Source organism: Serinus canaria, chromosome 3 (genome assembly GCF_022539315.1).
Source record: "Serinus canaria isolate serCan28SL12 chromosome 3, serCan2020, whole genome shotgun sequence".
In the NCBI taxonomy this organism is placed as follows: Eukaryota; Metazoa; Chordata; class Aves; order Passeriformes; family Fringillidae; genus Serinus; species Serinus canaria.
This window is the reverse complement of record NC_066316.1, coordinates 25,524,463-25,549,503: the sequence shown is the minus strand read 5'-3', so window position 1 is coordinate 25,549,503 and position 25,041 is coordinate 25,524,463. Positions and strand designations below refer to the sequence as shown.

At 37.8% G+C, this 25,041-nt stretch overlaps 1 protein-coding gene across 6 annotated transcripts in view; it reads left to right on the top strand.

Moving 5' to 3' along the window:
* The window catches only part of THADA (THADA armadillo repeat containing), a 151,684-nt gene that overhangs the window by 86,525 nt on the left and 40,118 nt on the right, over positions 1 to 25,041 (top strand). For 4 of the 6 annotated variants that reach the window (XM_050973073.1, XM_030235493.2, XM_030235492.2 and 1 more), the window contains exons 30-31: positions 4,644 to 4,759; positions 19,667 to 19,752. In XM_050973073.1, coding sequence (XP_050829030.1) covers positions 4,644 to 4,759; positions 19,667 to 19,752 — 202 coding nt within the window. Of the gene's footprint in view, positions 1 to 4,643; positions 4,760 to 16,322; positions 16,407 to 17,808; positions 17,988 to 19,666; positions 19,753 to 25,041 lie in introns of those variants that run through there. The other 2 variants (XM_050973075.1, XR_007777370.1) reach the window with 2 other exon arrangements.

Below are 25,041 nucleotides of genomic sequence, written 5' to 3'. Positions count from 1 at the left end.
TCTCTGTATGTATGCAGGAGAACTCTTGCCACCAAAATAAATTTGCACTAGATAAATTTTGTGTTTGATACAAGTTGTCCTCCATCACTCCATTGCTTCATTATTTTAATTGTGTATTTCCCAGCAATTCAAGCTGATATGAGAGCTGCTAAAGATAATTATTTGCTGCATAGTGTGGGGGAAAAAATGTCTCTTTGTGATTTACATTTTTGACTTAGCTGATGTCTAACCATTTAAGTATTTGTTTTTATTTTAAAAAAAAGCAATGTGCATTTTTTTTCACTTAATCATCCAAAGTGAACACTTAAGAAAATAGCAGATGTTATGTCTTAAGGCCTGCTTGGGTACAAAGAAAACACTCAACTTTCTCATGTCAGGACAGGAGGACAGAGTGTTGCATTTGAAAGCACACTGTTGGGTGGGGGATGGATGTGAACAGGACAGAAGGATACCTGTGCTGGTTGACCAGAGGGGAACCAAGCTGGCTGTTCCTTTTCTTCTCTTCCTTCCCCCACCCTTCTCTGCTTTTTCCCCTTTTCTTGAGGCTTCTACAGCTAAAAAACCAGAGTGAAACACTGACAATTCCAAGGAAGGTACTGGAATTTGGGAATGGCTAAATAGAACAACATGGCTTCATTGGCATGCTGAGTCTTTGGGTTTTGCTCATTAGGATATAGTGTCACACCTGGGCTGGCTTGGTGGAGTTTGTTTGGGTGTTTTCTGTCTGTTTTGCCCTAAGTAGTTCTCCCATCCAGGTGGTTTTACCTGCAGCAGCTTAGGACATGCTGACTCAGAGTTAGAACCTTGTGGGCTGAATGGTCTCAGGTGTCCCATCATGTATCCAAGTATCTGGACTTCCCATGGCTTGCGCTGTTTTAACAGCTCTTGTCCAGGTTGATGGACAGTCTCTGCTGTCCTGTTGGTGTAATATCCTGGCTCCTGAACAGCCTGCATAGAGGAGGAAAAGGTTTCTGGGTATCCACGAACTCACCATCTTTAATGCAGGATTACACAGAGCTACAAACAATACTTTGTCTCAGTCAAGTGTTGTATCCATTTAAGAGAACCACTGTCAGCTAGCATAAACCTTCCTCCACAGATAGCACAAATCTTTGGTAACACTACCTTTAAAAAAGAAAAAAAAATCTTTAATATATTGCCTTTGTGTAATAAAAAAACAATGCCACATACACAAGGAACACTATGACCTCATTGCATTTATGTGTGAGGAATTCAGCAGAGGGTTTTAAATCATGTGGTATTTTCGACTTGAGGAGAGCCATGCACTGGAAAGCCTGTCTATTTTATTAGCTATATCAAACAGTCTCATAAAACTTGCTACCTTCTCATGCAGACTGGCAAACTCCTCATTGCCTGGCTTGTAGTCTTAGATCATGGAAGCCAAAGAATGACACATCACATGTGATGGAAGTGAAGAGCTGCTGAGGTTAACTTTTACACATTGCTTGTTTGGTTGCCTCTGGTTTTCACTTACAAAGTAAGGCTTTGTATAAAACATGCTGATGTTAATTACAATTTCTAAAATCTCATGCTGAGAAAAGAATTTCTCTGTGGGAAAAGCTTTTTAGGTGTCTAAAATATGGTGAGGGTGCCTGAATAAAAGATGGAGGGCTTGCAGTGAAATAACAAGAAAATCAAGATTCTGTGTAAGTCAGAAAAAGTCAGAACAGGCTAAATTGTAGTTGAACATTTTCTTTAATGGATGCAAGCACTTTTCAAGAGTGCATCAAACTCTGACGAGTTGCACCTTCTAATTCTGCTGTTCAGATAGGGCTCATGTCCCGTGATTTTTACCATTTGAGTAGTATTGAAGGGTTGGTTCATACAAAGAATTAACTCCTGAGGAGTTTTGATTGCATTTTCAGTACTGAATTTCCTACCTGGACAAATTTAAATCCACCTATTTTACCTCCTCAGTATACACAGTTCTTTCTCTTTCAAGACCTTTAGTTTGAACTATCAAACTACTTCTGCATTACATGGAAAGCACTTTCAGAGTTGTTTTCAGAGCTGAAGAGATTAAATTAATTTAAGCTGCTAGGAAAAAATATGATAGCCCCTTCATAATTGTGTAACAGATTTTATATTATTGCTTAGAGGTAAATCTGTTGTCATTCCTGGAAATGAATACAGGCACAGAGGAATAAAATTGGAAAGGTTAAGGCACCAAATGGTTTTCAATTAGCAGAAGATATAAAAAGCAATAAGAGCTTCTGCATAAAGATTATTTTCCATTTTCGTTGTTCTTCTTCTGTCATGTCTATGATTTAACAGGCATTAAGGGCAAGCCACAAAAAATATAGAGGAACTGTTAGTAGTGGCAGCTTAGTGCATTGGTTTTGATGGAGAAGGTTAATTGAGTAGGTATTTACTTAATAAGCAAACACTTGCACAGGAAAGAGCAGACTAAAGGAGAGGACAAGGTAGACATCTCTGGTGACACTTCAAAATGTTTGCAAGCTTGCACTTCTGCAAAGTGTTTTCTACAAAAAGATAAAGATTCAAAGATTCAGAAGATCTTGGAATTGGAAGATAAAGATTCAAAAAGATCTTGGAAAGGCCATCGTAGAAAGATGGTGTCAACAAAATGATGTTCAGTTCAGGGGACTTCAGAAGATTTTAAAAAAAACAGAAGACAAGCTACTTATCCAGAATGTGTCTTGCCTACAGTGCACCTGCTGACAAAGAGAGAGAGGAGTTTATTTCATTGTTCCTGTCAAAGGGCCCCAGTGGGATCTCTGTGTTTAAAAAGTGCCTCACTAGGAAAAAATCTGAACTGGCTGAATAGTGTCCAGGAACAGTTGTTTGCCATGAGGGCAGGAGCAGACAGGAACACCTTACCTCAAGAGCTTGGATTTTGAGGGTGAAAGACCAGAGGAGTTGCATAGAAGTGTTCTGTAATCTGCTTTCTTGGTTGTTTTCAGGATTAGGACAGTCAGGCATTTGTTTCATCCAAGAATGTTTAGACCCTGCCTCAGTGTTTGTATGTATTAGATAGTCTCTTGACATCTCTTCTGTTTCTGTGCTTATTTGAAACAACTGCAGCTGTTTTTCCACTTGAATTATTTCACAAAAAATAACCCAGATGAAATTGTGTCAAGTTAATGCTATGTGGCAGTGCTTGTGTTTCCAAAACAAGCAAACAAACAAAAAAATAGAAACCCCAGAGCAAGTGACAGCTGGAATGTGGGAAATCACGGTCTGAGATCGAAAAGTCTGCATACAAAGGTTTTTCTTTTCCCAGAGTGAAGTGAAGGCCCCAGCTTGATCCATTAGTCATTAAATTGTCACTTTGCAAGTATGAAGTGCTAGTACTCTTACATATCAAGAGTGTTTCCATATCAAATGCTCACAATATGTATTTTCAGAAATGGTCAGATTCTTAAGCTCCCTAAATTCTGCACGTGGTCAGTTTCAGTAAATCATGGGGGATGTACTTTTTCAATTTGCATAGAAGCCCTTTCTGTAAATGTAACTTGGCTGCATAAGCAAACAGAATTTCCAGTTTTTGAGGCTGTAAGGCAAAATTCCTTTTGCTGAGTAAGATCTTTTCCATTAGGCTTCACTAGTGCAACTTTTCCATGTAGTTCCCCTTTAGAAATTACCTCACCCAGGTGTTTCCTGATCACTTGTGTGTGAATGGGAAGTTGAAACCAAGTGGGATGATATGGGTGGTGTCACTCATGTCAAGTGTATGTCATGCACCCTCTGCCACATGCAGGATGGGCACTACAGGGGCTGGGCTTGGAGAGCTCCTCTCCACTGTGCAGTTGGTATCAGCTTTCTTATACGACCCAATATTTTCCTTTCATGCTTAGATGACTGTACTTTTTTTTTTTTAACATTTTTTTTCTTAACACTTTTCTATATATTCCATGTTACTTGGAAAAACCTGTTTTTAAATAGCAAGGAGGGTCTCTGAGAACGTACATTTTTTTGTTTTAAGTGTCTGACCAGAAAGCTACAGTCTTGAATTTGTTTGGGTACCTTGAATTCTTTCCTTCATCAAAGCTTGGACATGTCTGTTAGGCTTTTACATGAAACTCTGGAGGAGAAAGTGCAGAGCCCCAGTGAAGGAGCTCTGTCCTCAGAAAGGGAAGGTTTGATTATCTCCCTGCTCTGTAGGGCCTGGAATGAAGGTTCTCGGGAGCAGGAATAATGATGCTTTTCTGTCAGCACTTCAGAGTGCTTATAGATGGTAATTCCCTTCCCTGTCTCCTTGGTACAGTGCAAGCAGCCCTGCTCCATCCAGTGTGCCAAGCTGCCAGTCTGCTCCCCAGGCAGTTGTGCTGGCAGAGCAAATGGCCCAGCAAGAAAGCTGGAAGTTGAGGGATGTTTAAGTTGGAAAAGTCCAGAGGAGTGGTGTTCATCCAGCTGCCTTCTCTTGACTTAATGGAGGTTAACATTTTCCAGCACTCTCTGTTGTTTTGTGTGAAAAATGGGTTTTAAAGATGGGGCAACTTAGGGATTTAAGGATTCTATCTGCAGTGAGGCCAAGTGAGTACATGCTTTTTCTTGAGTAATGGTTGTTCATTTTGCAGGCAACTGTTTCATCTTACAGTTATTTGAAGGAAAAGCAGTGGCTAGAAAGTCTTAATTTGATTTTTTTTTTCTTAATTTAGGTTTTTCACTTGCTGCAGTCCTACCTAGAATCAAACCAGTTTGTTAGTTTGGACTTTCAGCAGGGACTGCGTGACATCATTACCTGTGTGGAAGCCAAGCTGTGGCTGGCTAAAAGGTAAGATAAAACACAAAATACCTGATTTATAAACAGTTTACTAATGTATGGAAGACTTGGTTGATTTTTTGAGTTATTATTTTAGCAAAGTGGACAGATTTATTTGTGTTGAAATATGTAAAATTTACGTGCCTTATTGGCTTGATGATTTTTAATCGAGGTGATTTTTTTTCCAAAAGCAAGATTTTTTCTCCCAAACATTGTAGTCTAGTCATTAAAGAAAAAAATAACTGTGAATGAACATTCCTACAGAAGTAGACATTTTGAGGATAACTGGTGCTTCTTGGCTAAGAAAAATATGCCACATATATGAGGTTTTTATGTTACTGTTTTTCTGACTTTGACCTTTACAGAAAATTAGTGGCGAAATGCCATAGCAGTTGTTTAAACTGAAAGTGTTTAGCTACCTCCAAACAATCCAAGATAGATTGGGAAACATTTTTCATAAGCTCATCTTCAGGTAACCTATGTATAACTAACTAATGATCTCTCTCTTGCTCTCTCTTGCTCTCTCTTGCTCTCTCTTGCTCTCTCTTTTACTTTTTCTCTCTTCTTCTTTTTTTCCTCTCTCTCTTCCTCTTTCTGTCTTTCTTTCCCTCTTTCCTTCTGTACTTTATCTCAGCAATTGCTTTTGAGAATTCCTACCCAGGAGAATTCTTAACCAAAACTCTAAAAAAATCAGTTTTGAACGAGAGCACCTGTCCTTGCATAGATAGATAACTGGGAATATCCCAGATTTTGCACTGAGGCATGAGGCCACCATTGCAGCTAGTGTGGATCTCTGATAAAACCTGAATCATTTTCTGATCGTCAAAACCAAAATCCTTAGAGGTTTGGAGAAGAGGGGTGTCTAGTGGGTGGGGGAAATCTATTAGTGTTAACTGAGTTGGGGTAATGAGGATAGAGCTGTCTTTGGGAATTACAGAAGTGTCTCCTTAATGAGTGATAGTGGTGGTATGGCAGATAAAACTTGGTGCAAATAATTGGAAAATGGTTCTTATGAACAAAGTCTGGACTTTACCTGGGGAAAGAGTGGTTGACTGAGCAGATTTTTTGTTTAAAAAAGTTCCTTTTGTTCTTGGGAATGCCCAGTAGGGGAGGGGGCAAATATCATAAAAAGAATGAAGAAAAACACAGAAACGCCCCCATCTGTGGTTGTGTATTAATCTGTTTTGTATATTTAAATATTGTGTAAATCCCAAAGAAGATACACTAGAAATCAGAAGCAGTATAAAGACTAACAAGCATAGAACAGTTTCTACTTAGGGACTGATTAAATAGGCTGAGATTTTTTTTTAATAATGGAAAAAGGACAACTGAGGGATGTGAAATATGAGTCACATAGAAAAGGACAGGAAATTAGCATTTTGTCCGAGGTGGCAGATGTAAAAGAAACCAACTAATGAAGTTTTTAATGTAATTTTAATTTGGCTATGGAACCCTGTGATATAAGATAATCTTGGTTTTAAACCTGTCTGAATTTTTAAACAACAATTTAATGGAGTCATGGAAGGAAAGTCCAGTGAGGTTACTGAGTATGTAGGCATCACAGCTGGCTCAAGAAATTCTTCAGCAACCTTGAGAGTTGAGGCAGAGGCTTTGGCAAATGTCACTATTGCTGTGCTTGAGTTTCCTGTGCATGTGCTCTCTGCCCCAGCTGGAGACATCATGGTGGGTTTGGTGGAGCTTTTCATTGAATCAGTGTAAGCATTTTAAAGTGTTTAAATGAGCATGTTAATTTTAATAGTTAATATCTGGTACTGTTATAAAGAGTAAAAACCCAAACACTAGAGACAAAATTCAGTAGAAAGATACTCATGCTAAGTAATTCAAACCTCTTTCTCTTGCAGCAGATACGTCAAGGCTGGGCTCCATTCATTACAGATTTTAAATAAATTCTATTTCCAAAGTACTTTTTTCAGAGCCACTCTTTTTAATACATCAGTTGTATTGATGACTGGTTAGGTTTTTAATGAGTTTTTTTTTTTATGATTTTATTATCATTTCTGGAAATGAAAGCTTTTCAGCCAATCTCTAAGAAATTCTTGTGCACAGTAAAGGTCTTTTCCTGAAGAGAAGTGTTTCCTGTAAAAAGTGACAACTGTATGTGCTGATACTAACTCCCTGTCAGCAGCACATTTTAATTTTGTCAAATTTTTGTAGCCTTCTTGTCATGGTTCTCAACAATGCAGTAAATGTTATACATAAAGGATTTCAGAATGTCTTTCTCCCCATATAGTAAAATTTTGTATTACGAGCATGCAGCCTTGCAACACTAACTTAAAGCATGGGGATTTTAACTGACAGAAACTATTTTTGCAAATTTCTAATTTACTTTATATTCTTATGCACTTTGAGCTAAGGTCTTCCTTCCTTCCTTTCCTTCCTTTCCTTCCTTTCCTTCCTTCCTTCCTTTCCTTCCTTTCCTTCCTTTCCTTCCTTTCCTTCCTTTCCTTCCTTCCTTTCCTTCCTTTCCTTCCTTCCTTCCTTTCCTTCCTTCCTTCCTTCCTTTCCTTCCTTTCCTTCCTTTCCTTCCTTTCCTTCCTTTCCTTCCTTCCCTTCCTTCCGCCCTCCCTCTCCTCCCTCCTCCCTCCCTTCCGCCCCTTCCTTCCTCCCTTCCGCCACTTCCTTCCCTCCCTCCCTTAACTTTTGCTTTAAATAAACATAATCAGTGTGGTGGTGTCATTAAAAAAAAAAAAGCAAAGGGAAGAACCTCCAAGAAGCAAGCCAAAGAAACAAGGATATTGAAGTGGTGTTTTCTGGTTGTTTTAGTGTTCCACACTCAGTGTGCAGCTTTACTGTTGGTAGTTAATTGGGTGAAGTTGAACAACTCCTCTGTGATCAACAGTGGAGTGTGAGGGTCTTGTTCTTGCTTTTCCTTTCTTTTTTTTTTTTTTTGTTGTTGTTGTTTTTTGGTTGGGTTTTTTTTGTTTTTGTTTTGTTTTGTTTTTTGTTTTAAAGGAGTTTTAGAAGGTTGCTTGGAAACTGAGTTGTGAAACTTTGTATGTGTGTGTGTGGGGGGGGTGTTTCTGGGTGTTGGGAGAGCCCATTAGGAAACCAGCACTTTATTCTTGCCCTGTTGTTAGACTTCTTGGTATGCATCTGCTGCTGTCAGAGAGGGTGATGGCTGGCTGGACCCTCAGTCATGTACAGACATTCTTACCTTATTTCTGTTAAGGCAAAGAGAAAAAGCACCACAGAGAGAAGTTAATGCATTCCCATCTGGCTTTTCTGCCTTTTCCATAAGGAGATAATTTACCATGTCACTGATACTGCAGAGCAGAGACTGTTTGAAAAGAGGGTATAAGAGGCACTCACTGTTAATCTTAAATGGCTAAAAAAAAGTTAAAATAACAGGAAAGTGGTTTGTGAATCTGGGGAATTATTTCCAAACATCAATTTTCAATCACATTTCTGTGCTAGTTCTGTTAAGTTCTTGCTGGTGTTCTTTCAACTATGTACTTCCTTTGTACTATGGAACAAACTTCTCTGAGAATCTTGAATTACAAAACTTTGGATTGCATATGTAGTTCTTAAAAATGAGGCTCAGTTGTCATGTGTATGTATTTGGAGAAAAGATTATAGTTTTCTATGGTTTCCTGAACTGGGTGGGGTTTTTTTTTGTTTGGGTTTTGGTTTTAGGGTTTTCTTTGCCTTTTCAGGGCCAGAATGTTATTTCCTTTCATCAGGATTTATTGGTGTAGAATAGCTCAAGATTCTGTTGCACATTCCATATAATATACTAATCTCTTTTTTCTTCTCCATGCTACGCCCTGATTTTCCTTTAGAGAATAATATAATGGGTCACATTCCCCAAATCAAATTTCATGAAACATTCACTTTTTCAGCTGGTGTTTTCTATCTGTTGAGAAGGCAGACTTCTCATACTGATGGGGCATGGTTGCTTTTTCTTCTTGGCTTTTTTTATACCTTCAAAACATTAACATTTCAAAACCAATATTTTCATTTTTGATGTTTTGAATGAGACCTGCCTTTTTTTCACTTCTCAAGGTGATGGTTGAGTCTTTTCACTTTAACTGTATGTTTATACTTCACTTGGTGGGTTTTTTTTTTGTTTTGAACATACCTGTTAGTTAGTCTAAAGTGGTTTAGTAATGTTACTGCTTTCCTTCACCTTCACACCAGTGTTAGTTTACTGCATTTTTTGCAAATGTGGGAGATGCAGGGTGTTTGAGAACAGAAATGAAAAAAAAATATATAAAATCTGTTTTGTTGGAGAACATAGGTGATGGAACTAAATGATGTAAATTAGTCTGATGAAAGCTTTGAAATATGATCAGTTTATCAAGCTAAATCTTTGAAAGAGTTCAAAGCTCTGCCATATGAATAATTTTTTTTAGTAAATTTTTAAAAAATTAAAAAACTTTTTTAAAAAAGGTATTTAGCTCAACTGCATACAGTTACAAGGGAGGGAGTTACAAGACTAACTTGAGATGCCTTCTGCTTCATAAATACAGGATGTTAGAAGAGCAGCCTTTGGATTTGGTAATGTGTTGTACAGAAGTCCCAGAAATATCTCTCTTGTTTAATTTGTAGCCTTTGGCATGACAAAGTATTGGTATTGGAAAATTTGAGAAATCGAATGGCTTTGCTGTAGGATGCTGCTTTTCAGCATTTTGAGTCGGATTTTCTTTTTCCGCCTTCCTACTTACTGGAGACCACAGGAGGGGGAAAAGACTTTGAGGTTCTGCCAGAAGTCAAATAACATACTCTGCTAACCTCTAGCCATGTGCCATTTCTTAGCTGAGAGCTTGTCTGCACTGGGAGAGTTACTTCTAAGAAGGTGGCTTTCTTGAAACTGACTTGTGGGGAACAAGCGTGTATAAAAGCAGTTGGCTTTGCGTTTTGCAAGGAGTCGCGGGTTTATCTGGAATGGGCCACCTGCGGTGTTTTTATAAACCAAATAACCCGTGCTCTGCAGTGCTGCTGCTTACAGCTCTCTGCTTTATGGTTGGCACTGTTAAAAATACAAATGGGTCCTGCACAAGATTCAAGCTCGCACAAAGAATACATGCAGAAGTTATTTTAGGCACAGGCTCAAAATGAGGTTCACTGTTCGCTGAGATATGTGCTGCTTGGTTTTCCCCCGGCTGATTCTCCAGTGATCCAGCTATGACTGCTTTGAATGAGGAAAATCTCATCAGTATTTTATAGCCCTACAGAGTATGGTAACTCGCCAAGTTTTGATAGCCATGGCACTCCATCAAGCCTTGTTGTATTCCTTTTCCCCCTCTGCTTTTGGCAGCGCTGTGTGAGTGACAGCAGGCAGATGAGCAGTCTTGGGTCCTTCCTAGGAGGAACTTCAGGCCAGGTGCATTTAGGCCATCTGTGTAGACAGCAAGAATGTGGTCTCTTTGTGGTTTCAGGACTTCATGGCTCAGACTGTAACCAAAATATGCATTTTTTTCTCATCTGGCTCTTAGGAGAGACAGTAGTGACTTCTAGTGAGCAGACTATTACAGACAAAACAGGGGCACATGCAGGAATACCTAGACCGAGGTACAACACACCCATGGCTCTCTTGCAGCTTTGTAAGCAGCCTTTATGTGATTTTTGAAGTGACCCTTATTTGGGAGTTGGAAGTGGTTTTTTATACTTTCAAAACAGCAAGAAGTGGGGAGAATGTAAGGTTATCCTCCTTGGCAGAGAGGGAAGTCCTCCTCATGTTTTTACTCTTGCCTCTTCTTCTTCAACTACATCAAGATGAACCTTCTTGTCCTTCTGAGGCCATATCTGCCCTTGACATCTCCCTGTTTTCTAACTTTTCAGCTTTTTAATTTCTATCTTTAAAACCTACACATTGAGAAGTGCAGTTATTTATCTTTGTTCGTTAGTGGTCTGTATGTCTTGTACAGCCAAGTTCAAAAGTTGAAAATAGTTTTAATGATTGAGCCTTTTTCTGCGGAAGTTTATTTACCAGGTTTCAAATTAAAAACGTAACTTTCTGTAAGCTGGGGCAATAATTCCTGTGTTTACCCTTGTACACACAAAATGTGAAGGGAAATTTTTGTTGTCCTGTTCCAGCTGAAAATGAAGTGTACCAGTATGAACAGCTCACAGAATCACAGAAAATGCTGAGTTGGAAGGGACCCGCAAGGATCATGGAGTCCAGCTCCTGGCCCTGCACAGGCCATGCCCAAGAGTCACACCATGTGCCTGAGAGCATTGTCCAAATGCTTCTTGAACTCTGTCAGGCTTGGTGCTGACTCACCAGTAATTTCTTAATCTGCATGCTCTAACCCATGGGCCTTGTTTAGCCTCATTTTTCTTTGTTTTTGGGAACAGTCATAGCACATCATTGTTCATAAATGTATTCCTAGAGGTACTAATTTAAATCTTACATGGTTTTAGCTGGCTAATTTAGGTTTCTGTGCTGCTCCAAGTCCACTCTTTCACCAGTTTTGATAACAGTATGCTCAACACGGCTACAAACTGTTTATTTAGGCAGTTGGTGATTGCTTGTTTTGGAACACCCACTTTGGATATCAGTAGAGATGTTTGGACTTCAGGCTGAAGTTTAAGATGTACTTTGCATAAGATAAAGTAGTGTTTGACTCTGGTGCATAGGTATATTCCTAACTTAACTAGGAACATTCCAGGAATACTGAGTTTTGGATGAGGTTGTTTAAGGTGTTCCTTCCACTAGTGCAACATTTGGAGTAGGTAGGAACAATGTACAGTTACAGATTTTGGACATAAATCCTCACTTATATCTGAAAATGCTTTTCAGTAAATAAACATAAGAGTTTTCCTAGCTTTTTCTTCACAAGTAAGCCCCTTGATTTAATTGTGTAAAATTCATTAAATTTGCACATGGGATTAGTTTGACCTCTTCAGTTTTTTAGGATGTTGCTCAGGGATCACATGAGGTTCTCATTAAGAGAACAAAAAAGAGAACAGCCAGGATTATTTTATCAATCAGGTATGCTAAAAACACCACCAAAAAAACACAGCCTTTCAGTATCATTCACCAAGGACAGCTGGAGCACAAATTAGTTTTTCTTAATAGCTGAAACTCAGGATGTTCTTGGTGGTATTACAATGAAAAAATGATTTGTGTAGCTTCTTTTTGAAGCAATAAATTTTCTGTCTTTACCAGGGAAACTAATAACAACGTAATTGTGTGGCTTTGAGAGTGGCAGAAAAACTTAAATCATCAGACTAGCAACTCCCTTTGGAGACAATGCCTGCTGTAGTGCTGGATGAGTTGTCCCTATAGAATGGGCAAGTGAAGGGACTGTGCACATGGTAATTACTTGGAGAAGATCTCAACACCACCAAGTAGGCAAGCAGATGCACTTGTACTAATGTTTGTATTTCTGTTTCTATGTGCGTGTTCCTGCACTTCCAGGAACTCAGCAAGGTTTACTTGGTAGTGCAGGCTTCATTATTACTTTTTTAAATGCTTTCCATTAAATGTAGGTCTGTTGGCCGTGATGTTCATTGATGTGCTGGTTTTGTATTACATGGTTAAAAATGCTATGGACAAGGTTTAATAATTAAATCCATTATTAATGTCCTTAAGAAGACAAGAGGAAGCCCATGCATGTTGATTCAGTGCTACAGATGTGGGCTCTGAGAGAAAACAGATTAAAATATGAATGCTGCCCTCTAAACAAATACACCCCCAAAAACCTCAGTCTTTAGAATACTGCAGAATTTGAAAGCTAATAACCAAAACAACAGGAGAAGATTTAATCTTTTAACCAGCTGCTCGCTGTACGTGTGGGAGTGATTTCCATAAGCTCTATCGCCTCCATAAATGACAGCTGATCCTTTACCAGATCATGCTGCAGGTAAAATGTGGTCAGTACAAAACCAGCTTGGCCTGGTTCATCAGCAACCCTCCAAGGATGGAGCTCCCCATGGACAGCCCTCAAGCATTATGTAGAGTTGACTGTACCAAGACTCAAGACATCACAGATTAAGACTCAAGAGATCACTTTTTGGTGTGTTGAGAAGATATTTTAGCTGATGCAATGGCATGTCACATATCAGAAGAATCTGGCATCCAGAAGGAGGAGTACTTTTGGAGATTGGGCATTCTTCAGCAAGGAGTGTGCTGGGAGTTGAGAGGGGAAGATATACTGTAAACCCAAAATTTAGTTGCCAGTGTGCCAACCAGAAAAGCTGAGATCATGGTAGACAAAGGCACAGTGGGAAACTCATAATAGGACGTTGCACAGATACCATCCCCACGTACCAGCTTTGACATGTTGGACTTAATAAAAATTCTTCCCTCTGTTTATGTAGTGCTAAAGATGAAATTCCAGCTCTAATGTTCCTAAAATTTTGAGTTATCAGAAATGTTTATACAGTTCAGAAATACAGTAATTTGTGCAATTGCATCCTGTGCCTTAACTTGAATATGAGGTTCAGGAAACAAATTCTATCGATCTGTCAGAATCAAAAACTGTATGTAATACTGGTGGCTAGAAAGTAGGAGAATTTGGGGTTTATATTCATTACCAGTAAGCTGATCTGTTTTCTGCCAGCTAAAATATGAATTTCTTTAACAATGACATGTTATTTACACAGAAGAATAGGGCAGTGTTTAGTAATTACAGTGTTTCTTTTAATATGGGACTTTTTCTAAAATGATATTGATATGTTTAATCATAAGAACAGGTCTTCCTTCCAGGAACTTAAGTCCTTTCCAGCCTTTCTAAAGGCTCCAGAAACATACAGCATTACAGTAAGAGTGGCTTTTTCATTGAAGACCAGAGAGGGAGTAGGCAGTTCATTTAATTAATTGATCACTTTGAGAATTTAAATGAAAGCAGTCATGCAAGTCATTAAGATGAATCTCTTCTTCTTCACAAGATAGCTGTGAACTGACCTTTGAAAGGGTTACCCTTGTGATCTTGCCAGCTCTAGTATCTTTACCCTGATGCTTAAGAGTGTGTTTTGATGGTTTGGGACAAAATACAAGGATCTGTAGCCAACTTGTAAGTTGTATAATTTTGACTAAAGTTCTACATCAACTTGATTCATTATCCAAATCTTGCCATCAGTTTTTAAAGTTTGGAGCTGAGATTAACCAATCTGAGTTGCTAAGAGTCACTTAAACACTGTATTAAAAAAAATATTGTCAGACACTGTTAATTATTTACTGTTGTACTGTGACCAGACCTGTAATGTACATGTTAGATTATTAGGAGAAAATTCTGTTTTGTTAGTTATTTAGTAAAGTGATATTCCCATTTCAGAAATATTAAAAGTTTAAAAGATTCGTAAGGCAGCACTGGGTAAAAAATCTGCAGTTTTTCAGACATTTTTAAAAGCTTGGAGACTGTAAAATGAAGAGCTTTTCTGAGACCTCTTATAAAAGGTTTTAGGAATCCCTAAGATAGTTAACTACACCAAGATACCTGTAGCTAACCTCATCCATAGGAGAGATATTATGGATTTTTATTTGAAAGACATTAATTGTCTGGATGCATTTGAAATTTCACAGTGCTCATTGAGAATTTGAGGAAATATGCTTTGATTTTTATGTTGTTACATTTTTAGTAAATATTGTAAGTTGCTGTATATTAAATTGTGCCTGTGCTGCTGGTAGTTTTCCAACATCTGTTTCCTAATGAGGAAAAATATGAGCAAAATAAAAGACCTCTTTGGAAAACATTGAATTTCTAGAATAACCAAAAGCTAATGTAATAAACATTAACACGAATTGCTTTGATTTCATAATCACTAGCTTGTATCTGTCTTATTTATGTAACAAATGCAATAAATTAATGTTACAGTTGTTGTTGCTCATCTTGAAGGGAGGTGGAAAAAGAGGAATAAAATAGCTGTCAGCTTCTTAAGTCATCTGACTGTCATTGAAAACTGAGGATTTGGGAAGATAATGAGAATCTGCAGAAGCTGTGTATCAAAATTTTTTGGTCCTTGCTATAAAGGGGTGTTGGCATCCTGACTTTAATACAGAAATTTGGATGGTTATAAATGGTGCCCTTTAATAAATAGAAATGCTGTTTAAGGGCCTCTGCAAATCTTAGTGGTTACAGAAGCAAGAGATTGTCTTTTTCCCAGTGTTCTGACAGAATTGAGGCCAAATGTGTGAGCTTTCCATGTTCTTTGCTCTCTTTGCTCCTTGTTGTTTCTCTTGGAAAAGAAGGTAATTTGCTCCGTAATTCATTAATGTTAATCTTGTTTAAATTAAACAGTAATACAGGAGAAACTGAATTTTAAAAGTTAAGCCATGTGTTCCTGATAGAGTTGAAGAAATGAAGTTGTGGGTGCCAAATACATGGGAGGTCTGTGACCACATATTGCTGATTTCTTCAATAAATGCCAGTTTGGTTTGCATTAGATCTGCCATCCAAAATAAGCAAACCAGTGACTGCCTCAAATTCAGCATGACTTAACTATAAAAGGTGAATCAAACATTTTAAAGATAATATTTGTAGAGCTCCAAGCTGTGATAGTCTAGGATTGGTTTCAGTTGCATAGTCCTAAGCTGCAATCAGTGGTGCTTAGAGGAGGTAAAGGCAGAGCAGAAATCAAAGCAGCCCTACTGCTACTGTAGGTAGCCAAAGCCAGCTGGAGCAAACCCCAGTGTTGCACATGGAGCTTCTGAACCTGCCCAGTCTGATTTACATCTCCTGCAGGGAATGCTTCCTCATTCACCTACCAGGCAGTTCCTTGTTGAAAACAAATAGCTCTTTGTTACTCTGGTCATGTAATATTCTATAAGTGCTTAACCTAGGCCTCTTCAAAGGCCTGTGAATGGGAGCCTCTGAATTTTAACGGACTCTTTAACTCCATTAACCTTTTTCTTTGGGAAAAAAATGTCCCTGGACTCCTAACAGCTAACAAAAGGTTTCCTCCTGCAAGTGTCTTGAACTCTTCTTAAATTTTATATTCACATGCCAGAATTGAGAATGCAACTGCAAAGAAGTCTGTCTGTTCTATCCCCAGTTACATGTTCAGCATTAATGACAAGAAGTTGAGTAAGTTTGGAAGACTTTTATTTTCAGGATCTAATCCAGAAATCTGCTATGAAGTGTCTATAATATGCAAACTGGCACCTGTGTTTCCAGATTTTCTACTGTTCAGCTAGGCCTACCTAAAATAGTAAGAAAAAAAAGACACTTATTTCCATCATAGTGAAGATACTGTTAGGCCAGAGCTTTGGGCAATTACAAAAAAAAAAAAAAAAAAAAAAAAAAAAAAAAAAGTAAACCCTTTAAAATCTTCAGTCCCTTTAACTTCATTGACTTGTGTTCTTTCAGTGATCTTGTATATTCTGTGCAGTTCCATGGTCGTAGAATCATAGAATCACCTGGGTTGAAAGGGACCTTAAAGATCACCTGTGAGCTTGGGACACCTTCTACTAGAAGAGGCTCTTCAGAGCCCCATCCAACCTGGCCTTGAACACCTCCAGAGATGGGGCATCCACAACTGCTCTGGGCACCCTATTCCTCACAGCAAAGGATTTCCTCTTAATATGTAATTTAGGCCTGCTCTCACTGAGTTTGGATCCATTCCCCCTTGTCCTGTCATTACAGGCTCTTGTAAAGTCTCTCTCTTGCAGGCTCCCTTTACGTACTGGAAGGCTGCAATATTTTTGAGGCTGAACAATCCCAATTCTCTTAGCCCATCCTCATAGGATGATCTGGTAAGGACACAGCAGCTCCTCCCATAGTAATTTTTTTCTCCTTTATTAAATTAGAAATATGTTTTTTCTGCATCTTGTTCTTGCTAAGTAGGAATCCGAAGTAGTAATCCTTTCTGTTCCTGCCTGTTGCAGGAGGGAAGGAGTCTTCCTTCCCTCTGCCTGCCAGGTCCAGTCTGTGCCTTGACTCTCACGTTACTCAGGGCAGACAGCCTTTGACCTCTCTTTGGTCAAATGTGTTGAAACATTCTGCAGCATTAGCTGTTGGTGAAACTTAATGCAGCAGGTGGCTGTGACCTGATTTTTATTCCCACCTGGACAGTCAAGCTCCAAGTGAGAGCATTATGAAGAAATACTAAAAAGTGTGGGGCAAGCTCCAAAGTGCAGTAAGATTCCAGGAGCAGGCTGGCTATAAGCTCTATATCCAAACACAAAGCAACAAATTCAACTTCTAAAAATTATAGTTTAAGGCACCTGGACTCAGTACATCAGGTGGCCATTGGGTCTTTGGAGCCAGCTCTTTGACTTCCAGATGTGCTGTTGTTACACTAAACTGCTGGCTAACATGGACAAAGCATTGCTTTAATCAGGTATGGATCTGTGCCCTGGCATCACTAGCCTGCTGTTAGTATAGATGTGTAAAAATAGGAATATTGTTTTGATAGCTATTTTATTTTTCTGAGTGGATATACCCATAGATATGAGTAACCATCTCTAATCATCTCTAGCTCTACCCTGTTCAGAGTTATGTACAGTTTATCATCTGAAGTGAGCATATGATATATTTGTTTCCATTAATAACCAGGTTGGAAGGGAAAGGAAATAATTTTTGGGTTTTGGACAGAAAAAAGGAATGGTGTTCCAGATGTCTAGAGTTCCCACCTTTTGCTACTGCTGTGACTTTCTTGTTTGGAGACAGATTTCCTCAAATCTTGTTTATGAGAACACCACTTTATTGGTATTGGTGTTAAAAAGGAAACATCTTGTACTGTTCCCACTTGTGTTGCTGAAGTTCTGCACGAACAGGTCGTGTTAAATACTGTGCAGTGCATCATTTGAAATGTTCAGCATTGTGATTTTTGGCTGTCAGATCTGTTATGTAAATCATAGTTTGATTGTTTTCAAGACTGAGCTTTCTGCTACAATCTGAGCAACACTGAACAGCACTTGGTTTTGGAAAACTGAGTTTCCTGTTCTGTCCGTCTGGCACATATGGATGAGAATTCACTAGCATCACCAGAGCAACAGAACCAGCCAAGGACAAACGTTTGGCATGTTTTATGCTGGAAAAGTCTCATTTCAAAATCAAAACATGCATGTGCATTCACTTTAAATGAAGTGGTAGGTGCTTAAAAGGTGGACCAGAATTAAAAAAATGCCAGTGTTGTTGTTTCCTCTTTTTCAGTAAAAGTTGCATCAGCCATGTTTTGCCCAGGGCACAGTTTGTACGTTGGACATTTTCTTTCCACTGAAGACATGGAATGATAAGCAAGTCTTCCATTTTTTTGAAGGAGCTGAAGTGCAGTTGACCCATTGGGTTCCTCATATTGACTGGAAACTGTTGTGGCTGCTTTCATCCATTTGTGAGAGACTCCTTGTGGTTTGTTTTTCTTCTGAGCCTTTGACTGATCAGTCCCTCTGTTTTCTCATGGGTTGAGCTCCCAACTCCATGAGTATTCCTTGGCTGTGTTTTCATTCACATTTGTTAAGAAAAACTTAGGCAGCAACTGAATGCCCAAGATAAAGGAAAGATCTTTTCTTAACCAGGGTGGGTAGAAATTAAGTCTGCCTAATATGACTCTCCAAAAATAAGCCATATTAAAATTGCTTTGGCTTCTGAAGGCTTTGGTTCTTGTTGATGTACATCTTCTCTGCAGGCAGCTTGTAGCTCTTGAGCTTGAAGGCAAGGGGTAGAAGGCAAGCATGAAGAAGTTTGGGCAGTATGAACCTAGACCACTTCACTAGTCAGAAAGTGTCCAAAAAGTCTCTTTTTATGCAGAAGGAGAAAAAAGCTCTTCAGAAGAGAGATCCTGGTAGCACATATTCTGCTGTGTGTTATGTGGATGCCTAATATTGTAGGCTTAAAAGAAAGAAAGTATAAAAGAAAGCATTTTGTATAAAAGAAAGTATAAGTATTTTAGGCTTCTTGCAGAGTTTATTACTGAAGGTTTCTGGTTAAAGTTATCTTTTTTAATAGGTTCATAGGCTAACTCTCTGTGGGCAAATACAAACTATGTGAGAGCCAAACTATGTAAGAGCCTCAAACTTTTCATTTTTATGTTGTGATCACTTATCTTGCTTTAAAAAACTTTTTTTTTTCCTTGAATTTTGAAGATGTTAGAGTTCAGAATATTTGTTGGAACATTTTTAATTAACAATTTTTGAAAGAGTTTCAAACATTAAGATAAGCATACAAAGAAAATGCCAGATAAAATAAAAATGAAATACTGAACAGATTTAGTCACACCTCAAACTTGTGTTGCTAGATTCTGAAAGTTTTTGTTTTAGTACAAGTCCCATTGGGCTCTTCAGAATAATTTCTGAGTTTTGAACTGGATTTCCTGTTTGTTCACATTTTAAGTTATACCTTTAAAAAGTTTTTATGGCTAAGTATGTGTCAGTGATAGTAATGCAAAGAAAAATGAAGTTTTTAACCTAATTTTATTTTTCTAATTGGAGAGAAAATAGATGTTTCTCACTTGCAAATTCAAAAGGTTGAGCAGAAAGTAGCTTATTACCAATTTCCATTATATACACAAAATCCCAAATATTCTTGTTTGGAAAAAGAAATACCTGATTTTAAAAACATGAACACCTCTGGTCTTCAGCAGAACAGTGAGAGAGCAATGGCCATTCAAAAGGTGTAGCAGATACCTTGGAAGGAAAGTTACTCTTATGAGCTGTAAGAACTGAAGACTTCTTTTTGCTGATGCATTTAGTTACACAGGTTATCTATGAACAAAAAGACCTTGTAGGTGCTACAACGAGCTGGTTCATCCAGTAATAATGAAATGTATCAAGTGCCATTCAGTGGAATGGCTGGAGGAGGAAGGTGTTGCCATTCTGCAAGGGAGACTGTCACTCAGATTGGACCAGGAAATGAAGCTTACATCACTTGGCCTAATTGTTTTATATATGCATTCTCATTTGACCAATAGTTCATTAATTAAAACAGACATGCCAAACTAGTTTGGTTTACTGCTGTTTCTGAGAATAAGGTTATAAGGCTTTAAGCTTTAAAAACATGATTTTTTTTTTTTTAGGCTAAATCCTTGTTTAGTGACCAGAGCTGCCTATCTTGATGTCCTTGTGATGCTGAGTACTCACCTGGAGAAGTTTCAAAAACAAGGTAAGTCAATATACTGTTCTAGACATCAGATTTAATATTTGTATCTGTTTCTGAGCTCTGGAAGAAAGTTGAATCTGGAGAAACAACAGTGTATTACTTGTGCTTAAGGTTTCTACTGACTTCTGGAATCCTTTAGCTGCCTTGTAGAAGAAGGCCCTTTATTCTGCCTTCTCAAGAGCTTGTCCTAGGTTTAGTTGAGGGGAAAACTGAGGTACAGTTCCATGTCAAGGCTTGAAGTAATGATCTTGCAGTATTCCTAGTTCTAGAATGGCTAGCAACAACAACAACAAAAAAATCCTCTTCATGTTCCAAAATGTTTTTTTAATCCAAAATCCACATCCTGGACTATTGCAACTTTAACCTTTCCAGAAAACCACAGAAATGTTTTTTCGTGAGACACCTGAAATAGTTTCAGGGAAAGGGTTTTCTAATGTTTAGAAGTTTTAGAAAAAACAACTCTGAGAGATTGTTTCAATTTCTTTTTTCATTTGGATTCATTATCAATGGGAATTTTTTGAAGGACCAGTGAGAACTATCAGTGGTTTTAATATTGTAGATTACAGTTAGCAACAGTACAAAACAAGCTGTGAACAATAAGGAAAAACAAAGGTGTGGAGGAAGGGATAGCCTTTCAAGTGTGCCAGTGTGTAGGCAGCTTTCAGTCAGCTGTAAGTAGCTTCCTTGTGGGCCTGTTTCGTTCATTTTTTATGAAGAAGTGAGTAATAAATTACCTTGTCAGTCCAGGAAGGAAATTATTGAATAGTTCTGTCATTTTATTAAAATTCTTAACACTGCATCTAAATCACTGGAAGCATTCTTTATTTCAGAGAGTCATGTTGTGGGCACTGTTAATTTTTAAACCAATTCCTTTTGCTTTTTTTTGCTTAGACCTTTAGTTGATGTAGTTCCATTCTAATTCTAAAATTGCTATTGGTGTGATTTCTTGTAAATGTACAGTTCAAATAGGGATAGTTTTTAGGAAAGCAAATTGGTGGTGAACATGTCTGAAATCAACTTCTCCAGACAGGTTGATGCAGAACTAGCCCTTAGAACAGAAGGACAGACATACAGAGTGACTGGGCAAGGGCCACATGCTTTATAGGGTGGAATGAACCACCTTATCTAAAGCAGTTTTAATATAACATGTCTCTAGGGATAATTTTTTTCCTGACTATTTACTGATTTTTCTGAGGCTAAGCTATATCTACCAACAATAATTCTTAGATTAAAAATATATATTTTCTTTTTTTATATATATTACTACAGAATAAAGCTTTTTAAGTCCTCATATGCCATTGGCCTTAGAAATAATCCTTTGCAGTACATAAAAAAAGTCTAACTATGTATCACAACTACAAAATAAACAAAAACAACCCCCAAAACCTCCTTCAACTATATTTGGGCTCATCACCCTTTTGATTTGAATACTACTTTTTAAAAGAGAGATCCTTTTGGGAATATTAATTTTTCTACTTTTTTAGCATGATCCTCTCCACTGATCTGCTCCTTTATGGTATGAATCATCCTGGTTTTTCTGTATTCTCTTCATCTGAAGTTTTTTTTTTCAACTTCTGATTATTCTTGTCACTTGCCCTTCAGCTCTATTTTTGTATTTTCTTTTAGGAAGGAACAGCCAGTACTCCAGGGGAGGGCTCCTGGTTTTGCTTACTTAGTGGGCATTGCATTTCCTTTATCGCTCTCTTTCCTATTTCAGTTATCCTTGGGGGTTTTTGTCTGTTCTGGTTTTTAAACACTTGCTGCACATTTGCAAAGACTTTTATGGAGCTCTCCACACCAGGAAACTCCCTTCCTTTTTTTTAATGCCCCTAACTTGTGAATAGCCCTTTGAGCCTGAGGGACTGCACCATGCTGTGGCTGGATTACCAACTGTAGTGAATTCATTTATTTTTCAAAGCTCTTGTGGACTGTACCAAACCTGGGTGCTGTAAGGTACAATTTCTGCAGAAGGAAAGCAATTATTTTTGCAGACTCTCTCTGCTTGGGTATAGTTCATCAGTATTGTTTTGCTTAAAAGTTTCATTCCTAGGTAAGTTGAAAATTACATATTTCAGGCAGTGTCTACAGAGAGTAAAAATTGAGGCTGGAAGTACTGTTTTGAAAACCTAAAGATACATTTGGGACAATTTTAAGTATCACAGGCAAGAAGCTCTTCTGAAAGGAGGGAGTTATGTGTTTATATTAAATAGAAACTGAGTGTCCCATGACACAGTAAGAGAAAGACTAAACTCACCAGTTAAAACAGAATGTTTTGAGTCTCCCATTTAAATGTTTTAAAGATATGATTATTAATTGAAGCGTTATACTTTTCTGAGATTAAATATCTTACTCATATATGCATATCTCTGGTTATGAGCCAATTTTCTCTGTTCTAATCTTGATTTGTAAAGTTGTTTCAATGAATAAAGGGCGAGGGACAAATCCAAATAAAACTGTTTCTTGATGTGTTTATCTAAGAGGCCCCAGGAAGTGCTGTATATGAGTTCCAGGCCACAGGCTGAAACTGATTTTCATCAACAGAAATGGGAATGCAATGTAATGAGCCTGCAACTGGTTAAAATCAGACCACTTCTAATTGATTATGCCTGTCCAAAGAGGCTACAATTACAAAGAGGTTTTCAGAGAACAGCTCTGCCTAGGCCTTTCCTACATTATGATTATTTTCTGTAAGTGATTTGTTGTTTTCAATTAATAAAATCTGTCTCTTAAAGTGCAGGATAGCCCTTAGGGAATTTACTTCACAAATTCGAAAAACATCAGCTTTAAAATGTTGGCTAAGGAAGGCAGGGAGTAATGGATACCAAAAGCATCTTGTCCAGCTAAAAATTTACTGCTGGTTAAATGATGATTATTTATCTTAAACAAAACAAAACAACCCAAACCCCAGAGTTATTCCTATTTGCTGGACTGGATGGAAGTGTTGCCTGATCCATGTCAGTGGGAAGAGACAGTTTTCTTTCCTTGAGGTGATAGGCAAAATCTAGAACCTTTTTCTCAGCTCCTTGTGTGTCTGAGGGCTTTCAGATATGCTAAGACAATACATATAGCCAAGTCTATATAAACTTTAAAATATTTTTATTCTGTTATCAATTGTTGTTGGAAGCAAGCCTTAAAAAAAATGAAAAAAGTTAAAATATAGAGGTACTATTTTTACCTTTATTGAGAGTAAAGAAAGTTCTTACCAGGTATAGGATTATTTGATGAGCTAATGTGTATTTTCACTATTAATAGTTTTTAGTAGTGTCCAGGGAATTTGTTCTTGCAGATCTCTTTGATGTATTTTCTCCACATTAACTGTTTTCAGAGATCAGAAATCACAAATGTCCAGGGCCTTTTCATTGCGTGGGAGAACAATGCAGTCCTCTTGCAGAGGATATTCTGGCGCTTCTACCCTGCTTCAAATGTTACAGAGGAATAAAGTAGCATTTGTAGGCAAATCAGGGTGGGGAAAATGACCTCGAGTCCAGGTGAGACCAGCCTTATGTTCAGCCTTAGCTGTGTGTGGTTATTTGCAAATTGACAAGTTTTGGTCAGGAGGAGTTGGAAGCAGAGGTCTGTAGAGCTCCAGATCCATGTGTGCATCTGGGGTTACACACCCTCCTGTGCACTCAGAGATGGGCTTTGCAAGAGATGGAATACTGGACTCTGGTGTGATACACTGTAAATCACTAAATAAGATTCCTCTGTTGAATCTATGAACTTCTGAGAGGATCTGTCGTAGACATTCCTGCCTTCAAATCTTCTGGAAATTGGTGTTTGCAGCAAAACAACAAGATGAGAGCATTACTGTGATCTGCAGTGCTGCTAGCACAGGAGCCAGTGTTGAATTGCAGTGAAAGCTCAGATCTGCCATGCTCTGTCACTCTGTAACAGATGAAGAATGCCACAAGACAGAATGGTTGCATTTTCCTTCTTGCTCACATCTTGAAAAAGTTTTCCTCTAGTATTTTGCCATTTTGTGAGGGGGAAAATGGATGCAACTCTCTATAATGCACTTGACTAATAGAAGTGCATTTTGGCCAGGGTTGTGTTCCAAAAAATGGCACTTGTTGATAGAGCTCTGTCAATCTAAGTGAAGTAGGATGTAGAGCAGAAGAATGAAAAAAGATGAAAGAAAATTTTGCTAAAGATAATCCTGCCAAGTTGTTGCTTTATCCTGTATAGATGCTGTCAGTCTGGTTTGGCCTGTTGTCAGGTATGGTGTCTTCAAAATTCAAGTTTGGTGGGAAAGAGAAAACATTTAAACAGGATGTCAGATAGGTTGAATCTGTGATTTAGGAAAAGATGCCACTTGTAGTCGAACTGAGCATTTTTGCTTTCTCCATTTGAAGTGGAAGAGTTTATAAAAGTTCTTGAAATTACCAAACTCCAGTATTGTGGTTAACCATAGGAACAGTTACTTAGTATTTACATGATTAATCCTGTTCATAGAGAGATTGTTTTGATACCAAAATGGAGTAGACAGTGTTCTACTCTAACTTATTTTCTTTCCTTGAGTTTTGCAAAATAATTCCATTTTCTTGCTTTCTTCCAAATACCTAAACAATCTGTAGATGTAGGTTAAGATTCTTAAATTCTGCTCATGAACTAAAGAAATGGTTGCAAAAAATACTGGGCACTACACATGAGTGTGTGCATGTGATGAGAAACATGAGGTATTATTTCAACTGTCTGCTGGTTTTGTCCTCAAATAGAACAAAATACTTTTTAAATTAACATACAGAACAAATACCATTCTCTTGGTTATATTTGTCCTTTTTAATTGGAAGTTATAAAATACATTGATAGAAATAAAATGGATTATCAAACTTATGGTTGCTTTGCAGTGCTTTGCAGTGCAAGCACAAATTGCTCTTTACATAGGAATCAATTAAATGTTTGCCTGAATTACATCATTTGTAGGTCTTTTAAATAGCATTTGAAGGTTGTGGCCACGTTGTTTTCTGTATCATAGTTCCTAATTTTTTCTTATTTTGGTAAGAAGCAGGCCAACTTGCAAACTCATGATTTTTGAATGACAAAAATTTGACAGGGATAACTAGGTTGATTATTTTAGCCATACTTGAATTTTCTTTTCCTAGATCCTTAAGAAGCATGGCCAAAGAATTATTTGAATAAAAACACTGGCAGATTGTTAATGTGTGTTTTGGTTATTTGGTCTAATTAGATTATAGTTAAAATTAATCTTAACACATTGAAGGCAGTTTTTGTTTATTATATCAGAAATTATATTAAATTTGCTGGTGTATTGACTGTGGCACTGGGTAAATG